Source organism: Phyllostomus discolor, chromosome 1, assembly GCF_004126475.2.
Source record: "Phyllostomus discolor isolate MPI-MPIP mPhyDis1 chromosome 1, mPhyDis1.pri.v3, whole genome shotgun sequence".
NCBI lineage: Eukaryota > Metazoa > Chordata > Mammalia > Chiroptera > Phyllostomidae > Phyllostomus > Phyllostomus discolor.
Window position 1 is genome coordinate 13,993,012 of NC_040903.2, and position 16,548 is coordinate 14,009,559.

At 38.6% G+C, this 16,548-nt stretch overlaps 1 protein-coding gene across 1 annotated transcript in view; it reads right to left on the bottom strand.

Annotated features, from left to right (window-relative positions):
* The window catches only part of DHX15 (DEAH-box helicase 15), a 54,331-nt gene extending 38,063 nt beyond the window's left edge, over positions 1–16,268 (bottom strand). The window contains exons 1-3 of the mRNA XM_028506981.2: positions 16,035–16,268; positions 9,293–9,728; positions 3,708–3,901 (exon numbers count right to left, since the gene is read on the bottom strand). Coding sequence (XP_028362782.1) covers positions 3,708–3,901; positions 9,293–9,728; positions 16,035–16,105 — 701 coding nt within the window. The 5' untranslated portion in view covers positions 16,106–16,268. The remainder of the gene's footprint in view (positions 1–3,707; positions 3,902–9,292; positions 9,729–16,034) is intronic.
* Between the last annotated feature and the right edge of the window lie 280 nt (positions 16,269–16,548).

Consider the following 16,548-nt stretch of genomic DNA (forward strand, 5'->3'; position numbering starts at 1 on the left):
TAACTTGAATATAAATACATAAAAATTAATGTAGATATTTTTCTCGGATGAGTTACAAATTTGGCAGCTATCTTTCACTAACAGATCTTGCTCCTCTTCAGCTACTCGTTGTGTTTTTTGTTCTTCCCCTCCTCCCCATAATTTCCAGGACAGCAGAAAGAAGACTTCAGGCAGAAGATGAGAGCAGGCAAAAACCATTTAGCGGGTGGTAGTTCTGCAAACTAACTTGCCTGAGGGGGACTGGTTAGCTATTTAAGGCTGGTCTAATGGAGTGTGCACTAATTCATGCTAAACTCCATCCTCGGAAAATGACACAATAGTAGACCTGTAACCTAAAATTTATGTATAGTGTCCCCAAAAGAACTGAAGAAACTATCTTTGGACGCTTTATCTGTATTGTATAGAGAGATGTTTTAACTAATGTAGCTAAAGTACTCTCAAGTAAGCTTATTTAAATAGTATCTATCGTCAACAATGACTAAAGGCCCTCGGGCAGGAACTTCAGAAGTTAGTCTTCTTTACCACCCTATGGTGAAAAACTAAAAACATCTGGCTACACAATGGACACATAAACATTTGAAATCTATATATAAAAACAGTTAATGGAAAATATCAATAGTTGTCTGATGTATTCACTCTTCCTAGCCAATTAATTATGTAGCTAATCCTCAGTTAAGGCTTTAATTCTTTTTAACATCTATGTTCTCAAAGTAAGAGTCGATGTGATGATACAAAATACAGGGTCCAGCACAAACAGCATTCCTTTTTTGTTACAATATCATAAGCATGCAATTCTGTAACAATGTCAAACTTAAGCATACCATATGACATTTTAGGTGAAATGTTAAATTAAAGCTATAAATTATTACACCCATATTATTACCCTACCAACCACACTCAAGCAGGCATAACTTACATTGGACCCTGTATATATCTAGGCTTTCACACGAAACTGTTGTTTTTTTTTTTTTAAAAAAAGGATTGTATTTATTTATTTTTTGGGGGGGGGGGGAGAAACATCAATGTGTTGTTGCCTCACACAACCTCCTTTTTAATGGAGCATCCCCGTTAGTCAAAACTATCACTAGCCCAGTGCTATTAAGTAGGATTTATCACTTAAAGATGATTGTAGGTTAGATTCTAAGTCTTCACAAGATTCTAGAAGAAATCCCAAAACCCTTACTCTGTCTGGAGTAAGTTTAGTTACAGCCTCTGGAAACCATTTCATTAAAAAACTTTTTTGAAAAAATAATGAAGGAAAACTTCCAGTCTGGTAAAGGAAATAGACTTCCAGGAAGTCTAGGAAGCTCTGAGTCTCCCAAAGGTGGACCCAAAGAAGCATACACCAAGGCACATCATAAATTACATTACCCAAGATGAAAGATAAGGAGAGAATCTTAAAAGTAGCAAGAGAAAAGGAGACAGTTACCTACAAAGGAGTTCCCTGAAGACTATCAGCTGATTTCTCAAAAGAAATCTTACAGGCAAGAAGGGGCTGGAAAGAAGTATTCAAAGCCATGAAAAGGCAAAAAGACCTACAACCAAGATTACTCTATCCAGCAAAGCTATCATTTAGAGTGGAAGGGCAAATAATGTGATTCCCAGATAAGGTCAAGTTAAAAGAGTTCATTATCACCAAGCCCTTATTATATGAAACGTTAAAGGGACTTATCTAAGAAAAAGATTACCAAAAATTCTAACACTAAAATGACAACGAACTTACAACCATCAACAGCTGATCCTAAAAAAACAAAAGTAAACTAGGCAAACAACTAGAACAGGAACAGAATCACAGAAATGGACATCATGTATGGAGGGTTACCAGCAGGAAGGGGAAGGGGGGGAGAATGAGGGAAAAGGTACAGTGAATACGGAGCGTAATTGGTAGGTACAAAATAGACAGGGGGAGATTAAGAATAGTATAGGAAATGGGAAAGCCTAAGAACTTATATGTATGACCCATGGATGTGAACTAAAGAGGGGGGGAATGCTGGTGGGAGGAGGAGGTGCAGGGCAGAGGGAAATAAAGGGGAGAGAAAAAATGAGACAACTGTAACGGTATAATCAATAAAAAAAATAAAAATAATTTTTTAAAAATGTAATGCCAAAAATACCTTCATTTTGAGTTATCGAATCTACCTGTTACTCCCTAGTAACTGAACCAAAATCCTTCACAAGCACATCTTTTCACAGCCTACCACTCCCTATCACACACAGTCCCAATACTGCATAAAACTTTCTCATTGTCCAATTTTCCAAATTCTCTTCTCTCCGATCAACCGTGGCTTACCAAGAGAAGTTCAATGCATACTGAATCAAATGTCAGAGTACTATTTTTCCTAAACATGAATAAAAACTGCCCTTCGTTATCTTCTAGTCCTTGATAGTATTGCATTTTAAAGTAATATGAAACCACAAGCTATGATTTTAAGTAATTCTTTTGTCAATTATACTGTAATTACAACCAATGTGATTATCACTAAACTAAAAAAATGTATCCAATGAAGAGTACACTTTAAGCCACAAACATGCCTGAAGCAAACACAAGTTCAACTGCTATTAAAAATGATACTGAATTCATTCATCTGAAGTTCTAATAAAATGAAATATGTATCAAAGAAACTAGAAAATAATGACATACAACCTGAAGAATAACTGGGTATGTATTTCGAATACGAAAAAATTTTAAGTTGTGATATCAGTTATATTTTAAAACCTTATCTGAGAGACATAAACTGAAATATTTACAGATGAAAGTATAATGTCTAGGATTTGCTTCAAATTATGAGACAGGGAAAAGGTTGGGATCTGGACAAAAAAGACTGGTCATGGTTAAAGATGCATAATAAGTATGTAGAGGTTCATTACACTACTCCACTTCTGCACACATTAAAAATTTTCTATAAAATGTTGTTTCCCCACATAACACTGTATTTATATTTCTGCCATCAAAGACACATTACTATCCATGCAACATTGTGTTCCAAAATTGTCTTTCAGAAACAACCTCTGGGGGAGGATTGCATGGTGACAACGACATCATTTTTAGAAAATGATTTAAATGTCACATCTATACAGAATAAACAGAAGCAACAAAAGGGAAAGCTTCAAAAGAAGTACCATCAGGCAACATATGTATCAGCACTTATATGGAATACAAGTTTAAGATAAAGACAAAATTTTTTAAGAACTAAGTAAAACGTCAGAAAGCTCAATATGGTTGTCAATCGTGTGCGCCACACTACAGTGAAGAGGAATGAGGACTCTGAGAAGACTCCAAGAGTATATTAGAGAACAAAAGATTCTCCTTTTAGCACATAACATATGTGGGGTAACAGTTGTATAATTAACACTAAAAGGCCTCTCCCCCAAATAAATCGCATCACATCCCACACATCATTCTTTCTAAAAGTAACTGTCTTATTAAGATGTGATGTCACTTTACTTTTATATATTTAAATGATATGACATTTCACCTAAGATTCAGTACCAAGTAACTAAAATCTGACCTTTGAAGTTCAATGCCTACTCTATATCTATGTATTATACCAAGAAACAATTCAAAATGAAATGTCATCTAGTAAGTTTAAGATGGTCTACTCTGGGCTATTCTAAAGTTAGATGACTTGAGACTCCAACAGCAAAGTTCCCTGTCTAGTGGCAGAAAACGAAAAAAGAAAATGTCCATGTTTAAAGATAGTACTTACTTAAGAATGGTTTTTGCACTACTGCAGTCTTCAAATCGAATGGAGTAGCCAACTTCCTGGCCCAACATCACATCCATTTCATCAGCAACTCTCTGAGCCACACTCATGGCAGCCACTCTCCTGGGCTGGGTACAGGCAACTCCTCTCTTGGGTCCTGGTAAGGATCGCATGTACTCCACACACCACTGTGGAATCTATCAAATAATTTCACATTTACATTAATTCTACTCTGCCTGCATACCAGGTATATTTAACATAAAGTATTTTATCACATTGTAATAATTGAACAAAAATTCAATTTGGCACACCACAAATTATATACGACTCAAACTCTGAACAGAACGAGCACTCTAAGCTGAGGAAAGGTCATGCATGACGACATGACACAACTGCATTCCTGAGTGGGCTGAGTCCACTGAGGCTTTGCTGAAGAATATGCTCTACACTGCACGCACTGGGGGGAAAAAACCAACTTACAAAAAACTCTGATTAATAGCAAAGGTTAGTTTCCAAGGACATTCTAATAAACTGTAACGCTAGTCCGTACACAATTTGAGTTACAAAATGCAAATGAAAATATAAATCATATGCACTTATAATTATAAAGTGATTATGTTTCCATTCAATTCAAATTTGGTTTATAAGCCAGCAGAATCTAGGAGAGGTATGCACCATGGCAACACCCTAGGTACCATACTGAAAGTCAATTTTAGTAATTGTCCTGCCAGATTCAACAGGACCTAGAGAAGCAGCAGCACTTCCACTGAATAAAGGAGGGCAGCCAAGGGGAAAGGAAAACCAACAAGCACAAGTTGGATGACTGCCATGACAACAGGGCATTTCCTCCCTATTTTATTATCAATAAAAGGTAACAGATCCTCTAATATCAGGGTTCCTCACTACCTGAGGGGAAAAAAACCATAGGAAAAAAATCTAAGTACTTACTACATTAAGTGGGAATCTACTGATACAAAAACATGGGGGAAAAGACATACATTTGGGGGGATTTTATTTTGGTACAGAATCTGTACACTGATACCTCAAGAAAATTGATTGCTATACCATTACTACATTTTAGTTAGGTTACTTCTGTAATTTGGGGATGTACTGTCACCAACAAATACCTGAAAGGAGGGAACACTTCTCTAGGGACATAACAATGCATAACTTTAAAGGACTTTAAATGAACAAAAACACTCAACTATAAGAAAAGTCGCTTTCTGGGTATGTAAACCCACAAGCCAAAGTTTAAGTGGTTTTCTTGCAAGGCTTTTTATATATGTAACTCTTCATTTCAGCAAGCCTCTCACAAATGCATAGTGTCTTTTGTAAGACCAAACAAGATGAAATTAGGAAAAAAAAAAAACACAAAACACTCACTAGTCAATAAAAGCTGTTTAAAATTAATTCAGAATTCTCGAAGCAAGAAAACTCACAGATTTATAAATTCAGTCTAGTGAAATGGATAGCTTACTCCCACTTAAAAACAATGTAACAGTTTTGGCTAATTCAGCAGTTTTGACTCTTGATCTCTGAAACTCTTTTTACTCTTAAAATAACTTAGCACATCAAACAACTAATAGATTTACTGAGGTGGGATATTAAAACTGAAATACTTAAAACATTAATTCCTAACAAAAATTCATCGAACATAAACATTTTCTATTAAAAATAACTACATTTTCCAAAGCAATAATAATTTACCAACAGTACATTAACACTTCTGCTTATCATCTCTGATGTCTGGTTTAATAGAACACAGCTGATTCTTTTATCTGCTATTTTGAATGTGTTGTAATATTTCTGTCTTGTTAAGTGCACAAATAAAAATTCCAGCAACTTTGAACCAGTTTCAAGGACTTTCAAGGATTCCCAAATAGTATTTGGAATACCGCTTAGTCAATTCATCTAGTCACATTTCTAAGAATAGCAGCAAGAAAGGAAGTAGGTCCTGAAATATGCAGGCTTTGGCTACTCACACCAGGGATCAGATTTTCTAAAGCTAGTCCTCTTTCAGCTTCTTCCCTTCCTCCGTTTGTGGATTTTTTCCTAAAAGCTGACCCTCAATCCTTTGAGTTTTCTTGTTTTATACCAAGTAGTCTTCTTCTTAGGGTACCTATATTGAATGTTAGTCCTAACTCTACTTCTAACCCCTGACCTAGTGGTCATTTCTACTTGAAGAATGGTATCCCTAATTCAACAAGTTCAACAAGGAAACTACTTCCCACCTTCCTCCAAATATTTATTAATTCCTCCCAAGCCCCCTACTTAGTAAAAGTTAACACCCTAATTCCAGTCTATCCTTTATTCTACTGCCCTGTATTTTATGATGTCCTGCATAGTCTGTCATCAACATTCTCACCAAACAGGACACTACTTCAAAATCCTAGTCTTTCCCCTCCAATTAAAAAGCTCTGATGGCCCTGGCCAGGTGGCTCAGCTGGTTGAATGCCATCCTGTACACCAAAAAGTTGCTAGTTCGATTCCTGGGCAGGGTGTACATACATGGGAGGCAACCAACTGATGTTTGTTTCTCACATCGATATTTTTCTCTTTAAAATCAATAAACACATCCTCAGGTGAAGATTAACATAAAAAGTCTTCACAGTGGTCTTTCAGTTAATAAAGAAAAAATCTCTGATGGCTTCCCAATCTACAGGAAGATAATATTAAGGCCCAACCTACTGTTCAAGGTTCACCTGCTCTACCTCACCAGCTCACTCTTCCTCTGTCCAGGGCACTCAATGCTTTGCCTTGTCTTAACCTGTGCCCTTGCTCATACTGTCCCTTGGCTGAACTAACTTGAGTTTCTCATCTATGGGTACCACATGTATGAATCAAGTTGTAACATGAAAGGTCTTTACTGAGTCTCAGTCAAAAGTTAGTCATTACTTGATACTGTTTAGAGAATTTCATTTTTCTTTTTTTAAATGTATAGGGTACAAAGTGCTTTAAAATTATTTATTTATTTATTTATTTATTTATTTATAGTTAGAGAGAGGGGAGAGATAGGAGAGGAAGAAAAACACCAATATGTGAGAGAAATACCTATCAGTTACCTCTAGTATGCCCTCAACTGGGGACCTGGTCGGCAACCTGTGCATGTGCCCCCATTGGGAATTGAACCTGTGACCTTTCAGTCCATAGGACAATACCCAACCCACTAAGTCACACCAGTTAGGGCAAGAATTTCATTTTCTGATAAGCATATAAAGATAACCAAAAATTGGCTTACTACTTATAATAGTTTTGAGTCAAAGTTTACTAACACTATACCAAAATTCTGGTGGGTAAAATTCACTATTTAACTGTTTAGTTTCCCTTTGAGTCCCCTCAAATGCTCTGCAATCCTAAGTATCTTAAATATCCAAACCAACAACCCAAATAATCATAAGCCTCTTGCTTTGAGTTGACTGGACCTTCCTACACTACACTAATTGCTACTAAATAAACTCATCTCTGAAATAAAGTGAACTATAGGACCACAGAATAGCAGTATAAAATAAATAATAGTTTTGGCTGTGAGACAAATGGGAAAGGCTAAATATTGAACCCACCTAAACCTACTATGCAACCCGGGAAAATTCACAAAACCCAAGATTCTCATAAATCTAAGCCTCATTTTGACCATCCGTAAAACGGTGACTACCAACTTCCTTGCAGAAACGTTGAAAAACTTAAATACACACCAAGTACACAGTGCCTAGCTTTACCCAATTAGATTATTGTTGTTAATACTATCCAAACGAGATGCACTAGTTGATATAATTATTATGAAACACTATATTAGTTAAGTTTCAGTTGTATCTTTTCATGTATCTTTTCTTTTTTTAAACATTTTACTTATTTATTTTTAGAGAGAGAAGGGAGAGAAAAGAGAACACTGATGTGAGATCAGTTGCTTCCCGTCATGCCTGGGCCAGGACCAAACCCACAATCCAGGCATGTGCCCAGGCATTGGGAAATGAACTAGCAACCTGTCACTCTGTGGGGCTACTGTGCCCAACCTAATCACATGAGTCAGGACCACATACTCATTCTTTAAATTTCTATCAGGTGATACAAATAAAAACAGTTCCAATTCTAACACCAATACTCAGTTGTCCTTCACTTGAAAAGAAAAATCATAGCAAGGATCAGACTTTCAACTATACACATGCATCATAGGTACATTAACATGGAAAACAAAACAGTAGGAAACAACATATTAATAATTATTTCTGCAGGAGAAATGATCATTACATTCAACACTTTCCCAAGCTTTCCAAATTGCCTACAGTGGACAGGGACTGCTACTTGTGTAATCTCCCAAGAAATTTTTAACTCATGGGTCTGGCTCAAACATATGAAAATATAATTGACCTCAGTCATAGCAAGAAAATGCAAATGAAAATTACACGAAAATACTATTTTTCACCATCAGATTTGTAAAAACCCAAGTTCAGCATACACACTAATGGTTTTGCACATATACTTTCAGGCATGCTCATGGAAAGGTAAACTAGTATGTTACCTATTATAACCTATTTGGCTATATGTATCACAATTACAAACAATCCTCTGACCCAGCAATTTCCATTTCTACTAATTTATCCTACCACTATATTTGCTCATGCAAAATAACCATTAGGAGCAGCCTAGATGTCTATAACATGGACGCAGCAAATAACAGCTCATCATATTTGAAAAATATTCTGGAGAGGGGTGGTGGGGAGAGGGGGGAAAGGGGGTGAAAATCAGGACAACTCTAATAGTATAATCAATAAAATACAATTTAAAAAAGTAAAGAGCCCTGCCTAGTGTGTGGCTCAGTGGACTATGTATCAGGCTGTGAACCAAAGGGTCACCAGTCAGGTTCCCAATCAGGGCACATGACTGGGTTGATGGAGGGGTCCTCAGTAGTATGTGTGTGTGTGGGGGGGGGGGGCGCGGGACGGCACACTGGAGGCAACCACACACTGATGTTTCCCTCTCCTTCTCCCGCCCTTCCCCCCTCTAAAAATAAATAAAATCTTAGAAAGAAAGAGAAAAAAGAAAGAAAGAAAGCTCTCCTAGATATATTACTAACAAGATACTAGTGTTTAGTTGTGACTACGTGGTCACAGCCACGTAGGTACCTAGATGGATAGCAGTCGCAAGCAGAGGCTTTATTTAGCTCTTCCATTTTTAAAAGATAATATCCATATGGTTCAAAGCAAATAAAACAAAGAAATAAGAATGACAAAAACGAAAACCACTCCAGTGGTTCAGGTTTCTCTACCCGAGCACTGGGAAGCAAACACCAGAGCCCCAATTTTGCACTACCTCCAGAGTCAAAGTGGGAGGGAGAACATGACTCTGCCAGCCATAATGCGACAAAACCAGAAAAACAGCACTACTTCCCCCCACGGACTCAGGAAAATAGGTACTCCCTACTGGTGGTCCCCACTCTGAAAGTCACCAAAAGGCGCTAAATACCAAAGCAGCTCTTCTTTAAGATGTCCTATCAGGAAGCACACAATGAGTTTGATCGCCAGCATGAAATAAAGAACACTTAATAAACTTAAACATTAATAAAACACGTAGCGTGGTATACAGTAACTCACCTGTGTTGTTTTACCAGATCCAGTCTCACCAACCAGTACAAAGGACTGATGTCTAACCAGGATATCTGTAAACCTATCCTTATATTCCCAAACAGGGAGCTGAAGCCGCTTCTTTAAAATATCATAGTATCGAGGAGTATGGGGTAAGTTGGTAAATGGATTAATGCACTGTGGAAGTGATGTGTGTGCTGCGTGTCCGGTGTGTGTTGAATGGGCAGAATGTGTTGAATGTGTTGAGTGTGCTGAGTGGGTTGAGTGAGCTGAATGGGAAGCTTTTAAAGGTGGTAATCCAGCACTGATAAGCATAGCATTAGTAGAAGCTCGCAACTCCTTCTCCTTTTCTTTCTCCCTCTCCCGCTCTCTGTCTCCTCTATCCCGTTCTCGGTCCCGGTCTTTAGACCGATCTTCACGATCCCTGTCCCGATCTCGATCCTTCCTAAAAAATAAATAAATAAGTTAAAATAAATTTACAATTCAGATTCTGAACTTTATGCAAACTGTTCACAGCAGCATTTTGTCACAAAGAAAGTAAATGTCCGACAACCACATGAATAAACTGATATAAAGTTCAATGAATTACGTTAAGTACCAGAAATAATGAAAATAACTTATAATCAAGGATTCTCCATGCCTCACCCATAAATATCCTTCCCTTTCTTGATGATGCCTCAAATTCTGTTAAGAAACTGTCTCTTTCCACAAACTTGAGCCACCAGATAACAGAGTAAGTTAGTCTCCCGCAAGCAAAATCTCTTCCCACTTAGAAGCTAAATACTGAAGGCAGAGTGGGGAAAAGGCAGAGTGGGGAAAACGCAGAGCCAAATCAGGCCGAAAATGGAAAAAAAAGGATGGCATACAGACTTCCCCAGAGTCTCCTTCAAGTTATGTAAAAAGTATTTTTGGCACTGAATGTTACATTAAAAATTTATCAAAAACAGTGCTTCTGGACAAAAACAATTCCACCTCACCTTATAATGTCAGTTAAAGGATTACAAGTGAATTTTCTTAAGTTCTACTTTTCTAATTTTGTTCAATAAGCATATATTGCTGTATAAGTAAAACTAAAATTAAAACACTTTTTATTCTTTGGTTTCATTTACTCTTGCATGATATCCTTAATAGCAATAGTAAAACACTCCAAGTATTTTTGTAAACCTATGTACACTTGGATTGCCCATTAAAGGGCTTCATTGAACACTATTAAGTTATTAAAATTACTCAGATGTGCACTATATTAAACCTAGGCCAATTTTAAGTGGTCGAGTCTAGTATCTACTTCTAGTTACTATAGATGATCCTTAACACAGTAATAACTTTTAAATATTTTAGGCTTATTCATTCTACTAATCCAGTTTCTGTCAGACCAAGTCCTAAAGCAGAAAAACTTGCTACAAGGTTATTTGGACCTACACTTAAAATAGACAATGTAGAGCTATGTAACACAAGCCACAACACAGGTCACTGTCCCTTATTCATAACACAAGACGACATACAAATTTCCCAACACCGCAATCATCGGTAGCAGAGCGGGAAAGACTATTCATTCTCTGACAGCCCGTTAGCTGGGCAACAGTAATTCCCCTTGGTGAAATACAGCTAAAATTCTAAACCCAACATGAGGAAGGGTGGTTTCCCAATCACAGAAATAAGCTAACCAATTACATTTGATCTTGTCCTTCCCCAAAAACATAATTCTATTCCATCGGAATTTACTTAAAGGATAAAAGCCGTATTATATATACACTTTTCACATATATCATCACTTGTACATATATTCACATACATGTATCTCAGTGATCACTTTCTACAGAACCACAGGACATATAAGGTAGGATGGAAGTCTCTCATCCATTAGCATAAAAAGAAAAGAAATCAAAAGGAAATAGAACACAAAGGATAACCTAATAAACATACAAAATGAAGTCTCACAATTCAAAACTTGAGCTTCCTAGCCTATCTTTGAAACATGACATCAGTCATACTTTCTTTCATCCATTCTGCCCCTGGTCTAAGGTGTCCATTAATTAAGTAAGTATTTATACTGCCCCAAATGTGAATAAGGAAGTTTATAATAGGGTAGATAGAAATGTACCCAGCAAAGTGAGAAGCACTGTAGCCACAAATGATTCAAAGACTGGATAGTTTTAAAGATCACAGAACATAAAAAGAACTTTTAAAGGCCACCTGATCTAAAGAAAAAAAATTCACATTTCCACCACTGCACGATAGGGGCAGGGTGTGGCATACAAACTGACCAAAGTTTAACGAACTTCTATACTTCTAGCACTTAACATAGGGACTTAACCCTTCCAGGCTATAAGATATGGTAGATGGAGTGATGGACAAAATAAATCATATTATCACCTTGCTTTGTTACAATACCTATGCTAACAATGGTGTTTTTCAAGGGCCCATGAAGCATAAAATGCATTCTTAAGACACAAAGTTTATCTGCTTACCATGAAATGAGGGTAATTGTGATATAAAAGTAAAAGAAACACTGAGTTTCACAACCAGTAAGGTATTGAGTTGGCCAAAAAGTTCATTCTGTTTTTAAGTAAAACTAAGACAGTTTTCATTTTCATCAGTAACTTTATTAAATGATGTATTCACCAGTTTGTTCCACTATCTTCTACCATCTTTCAGGCAACTTCGTAATTCCATCTTCCCAAACTTTATCTTTTGGAGCAAAGAATTGTTTCAGGTGCCTTTTGTAGTCTTCTAAGGAATTGATTTTTTTTTTCATTAAGAGAATTAAGCCCAATTTACTAGTCCGTGAAAAGTATTAATAAACAAACTCTTAAGAGTAAAATAAGAAAACAGGAAGGATGCAGAAGGCAAATTAAATCACCTCAAAATTCTGCTTATAATTCAAACCATCTACCATCAACAAGGAAGGGAAAATAAAAACTAAAGGTCAGTTAAGGAAGGTGCAAAGCCAGTTTCAGAAATATGTGTAGGCTTGTGCAAATGCAATTTTTTTGAAAATAGGGACTTTTATTATAAAGGAGCTTTGTTATGAAGATATACTATTTGAGGTATAATGCTTAAAAACTATCAAAGCAGTGCTTTACAATCACTTAGCCACAATAATGTCAGGAGAGACAATATGACAGCTGTTGAACATGTGGCTCTGTACTCTCCAGGCTCAATCCTAGCTCAGCACATAAGCTAACCAGAGGGCCACAGTTACTTTCCATACTTATAAAACATGACTACTCGTATGTCCTGTGGGGTACTTCAAGAATTAAGTGAAGTACTGCTTATCATTCAAGGTTTTTAAGAACTTTACAATACCAGGTTAAAATTCCATACAGAATAACAGGAACTAAAATATTGCTAATAAAAATATGAACTGGGAATGTGGGCGGGGGGTGGGGTGGGGGTGGAGGGGAGTGAAGGGGGGAAAATGGGACAACTGTAATAGCATAATCAATAAAATATATTTTTTAAAAAATGTAAACTGGCCATCAAAATAAGAGTATTTTGCACACATGATGCTTTTTATTGGGCGATCTCCCTTCCAGGAACTTCTCTTAAAGATGTAAGTATGCTACTATGTACACACAGGATGTTCATCACACTTTTTACTTAGAAAATGAAGTCTAGGAAACTACCACAGCATCCATTGAACAGGAAATGGGTTAAAAAAGTTACGGCACCCCTTTACAAGTGAAATGCTATGCAGCCAATAAAAAGGACAGTGTATACCTATTCTATAGCTTGACATATTTCTGAGCAAATAGAAATAAAACATACTGAAACATCCCAGTATTAAATATTATAAAGCTGTTCACATTTGTGAACATATATTCAGAGATCTAAATAAAAAGTTCATCAAAGGATTAAAGACAGGGATGAAATTTTCATGGAATGTTTTGCTTTTTAATTTTATTTTCACGTGTGGATACTCTTGTGTTCCCCAGGACAAGTTACTTAACCTCACCTACATCAGTGGACTGTAGTGAAGACGTGCTTATACATATAAAGCACCTAGAATAGTTTCGAGAGCACAGTATCTACTCTACATGTTATATGATTAGTATCTTTATTTCACCATCTCCACAATTTAACAAGAAAAGCTCTCATTAGGAAGCAATATTGGAAACTAATATCAAAGTGAAAAATGTTCCTATTTTCAAAATTTTTTCCCTGTAGCTCAACAGTACAATTGTCTTTTGCAGTAATTACATATATAAAAATTTGTGGGATGGAAAAAGAAATCAGATCATTTTGTAACTGAAACCTTTTCATTTCTCTACCTGACCCCAAAATTAAAATACACTAGGAGTAAAAACAGCTATACAGGGTGGACAAAGGTAGATTTACAGTTGTTCTCTATGGAAAACACAATAATTAATAAATAATACAAGAACAGACTGTGTGCTTTGCATACTCACCACTGTAAACCTACTTTTGCCCCACCCTGTGTATGGTTTAGGAGCTTGAATGTGAAATCTCCTGCTCTGTGCTGGGGAAATGATAAAGCCATGTTTAGCAATGAAATTCACAAAAATGACAAGCCTAACCTCTCAAATAAAACCACTTGCTAACTACCAAGGCTTAAATTAATAACTCGAAAGTTAACATGACAGTTAACAAAAGTGACTTTTTGAGTTATAAAATACTCAGAGGGGAAAAAAAACCCTGAGCACAAATAAGCATGGTAAGCACACTGCTAAAGAAAATTAGTTTTATGAAAAATAACATTCAGGTGACTTAGAAACGATAATATAAAAGTCCCTCAAGTAGCTGAGAACTTCAGCTTTATTACAGGTAGATGTCATTTAATAACCAAGAGAACTGTAAGACCACCACCACAGACCCAGAGACTTCGCATTTAAATGTTTTGCAGGAGAAAGGGAGCAACCCATATACATATCATGAAAACACTTATAATCCCAAGAAAAGCATTTAAATGTTGGACATACACACAAATAGAATAATTCATTCCCTCCCAGGGTATTTTGTTCCAATCTGAACTCTTGAGACACATCAATTGCATCTCAAGTAGATAACTTATTTTTACTTCACAGGACCCAGGAACCAAGTGCTCCCTACTTTACCGACCCATCAAAAACCCATTAAAATAAGCTGTAATGACTCTTAACTACAGTGACAGTATGTGTGCTGTAACAGAAAAAAGAAGAAACTACGTGAAAATGAAAAGATCAAGGTTCCAAATCCAGCTGTGAACTGTGCATGGTTGCACAAGCCACCTAACAACTCAGGATCTCCCTTTCTCATCCGTTAGGTAGAGTTTACTACACTCTCTTTCAAAGTCTCTTCCAGCTCTAAACTGTGTGACAAGTATCTCAATACTCTCATGTTCTTTCTGGCGGAGTGGGACTTATAGCCTAAAAAGAGAGAGAACTAAAGTCTAACATGGTAAACTAAAAACTTTACAAGATTAAAATGTTACATGCTTCTGCTTCTCAAATTCAATAAAAGTACACCCTAAGCTATCCTAGTTTATACTCCAAACACAGGTATCTGTAAATCAGTAAGGGGCTCTGGGTGAACAAAAATTCATGTAAGTTATATCGATGGCCTGACACAGTAATTCTGAACATGCACACACCCAATAAAAATAAAATTTTTCAAAGTATTTGCATGCCCCGACTTTTGTGTTTTGCCTAAATTATCTAAATAAATATCTCTTCTTCAGCAATGAAAACTCACACTGGACAAGAAAGGATTTTTATCCAATTGTTATATCTCTACCTTTAAAGGCATGCTAAGGGAAAGGAATCTGAAACACCACGAGTCTGTGTATTTCGACTCTCAACCTCCCCAAGGGCGATATTTTGCCATAAATACTAAACACACTTTTTGAAAAGGGTCTTCTTGTTTGAAAAGCTACTTATGAAGGCTGGAGGAGCAGAAATCAAGAACTTATTGGAATAAGAAAATAACGCCTTCTAATTCCCAGGAGTGCCCAATAACCACTGTTTCAGCCAAAGCAGAAAATAAAGGAGATGGCGGGAGCATGGGCAGAGGGCGGAAGTTTGCCTAGTACCTACTTTGAAGTGTTTGAATGGACGGAGGCTTGCGCTCTCGCGCCACAGTATAAACGCAGAGGCTCCAAAACACCAGCCTTCCTGTCTATCAGGTATACTCCACGTTTTCCTTTCTCCCGGCAGGCGCTCTAACTCTCCCTTCCCCCGAGAACTTCTCGTCTGCACGCCTCACCCCATTCCCGCCACCCCCATACCAGCCAGCAAGAATCCACGCGCTTCTCTCACTTTCCGCCCTCCTCCCTTCTCCCGACTGGGCACCCAACCGCCCCCAAGGCCCTTTCCCCGGCCCCTCTGCCAAGGAAGTACCTGCCGCCCGCGGAAGGCAACACTCCGCCGCGCCCTCCCTTATCCCCTCCCCCAGCTCTAGGCCTCACCCGGGAATCCGGGTGGCCACGAGGTCCGCGGTTTCCTCCTGCCCGCTCCCCTCTAAGTGACTCTTCCTTGGCTCAGTCGGCGGAGGCGGCGTCCGCGTGGCCAAGACAGGCCTCTCCACCCTCCCGACTGGGCCGGGCGGAGGCCGCGCAACACCATCTCCCCGCGCCCTTGCCCGGCCTTACGCCGGAGTGGCGCCGCTCTCCCCGACCGGCCGCTAGAGAACCGAGCCCAAAGGGAAACAAAGGGTCGGGCTACAAGTCCCGCTCCGCCAGGCCGGCCCTGGCCCGCTCCCCGCCGGAACTCCAACAAAGCCCGAGCCGCTGCCTCGCGCCCCCGGCCTGGCTTACCCATCGGTCCCCGCACGCTTCTTGCTGGAGGGGTAATCCTCCCCCAGGTCCAACCGGTGCCGCTTGGACATCTTCGAGAGGACGATTATGAAGGAAGAAAAGCGGCCTCACCGGTGGAGTCGACGGCAGCTACTTAACTCTGGAGGACCCCCACCCCTCCCGCTACAACAGCCTACACCGTGCGGCCAGAACCAGGAGCTAAAATGGCGGCGGCGACGAGGGCTGGGCCTGCGCGCGCGCTTCCGCAACGTGAAGTGAGTGCGTGCGTGGTGAGCGCGCACGCATTGGAGGCGGGAATTCCAGACCCGCCCTACTTCCTTCCCGCCGGCGCTTTACGGCACTTGAGTGGCTGCTAAACTGAGAGCTCCCCTAGCCTTCACGCGCGTTTGATTTAGGAAACCGAGAGAGGAAAATGATCAGTCCTACTTAGGAGGTACTCACCATCTGTATTACTCGGACATTAGGAGAGCCTCAGACTAAGAGAGTTTGAGAAGCCAGCCAAGATCATCCCGCT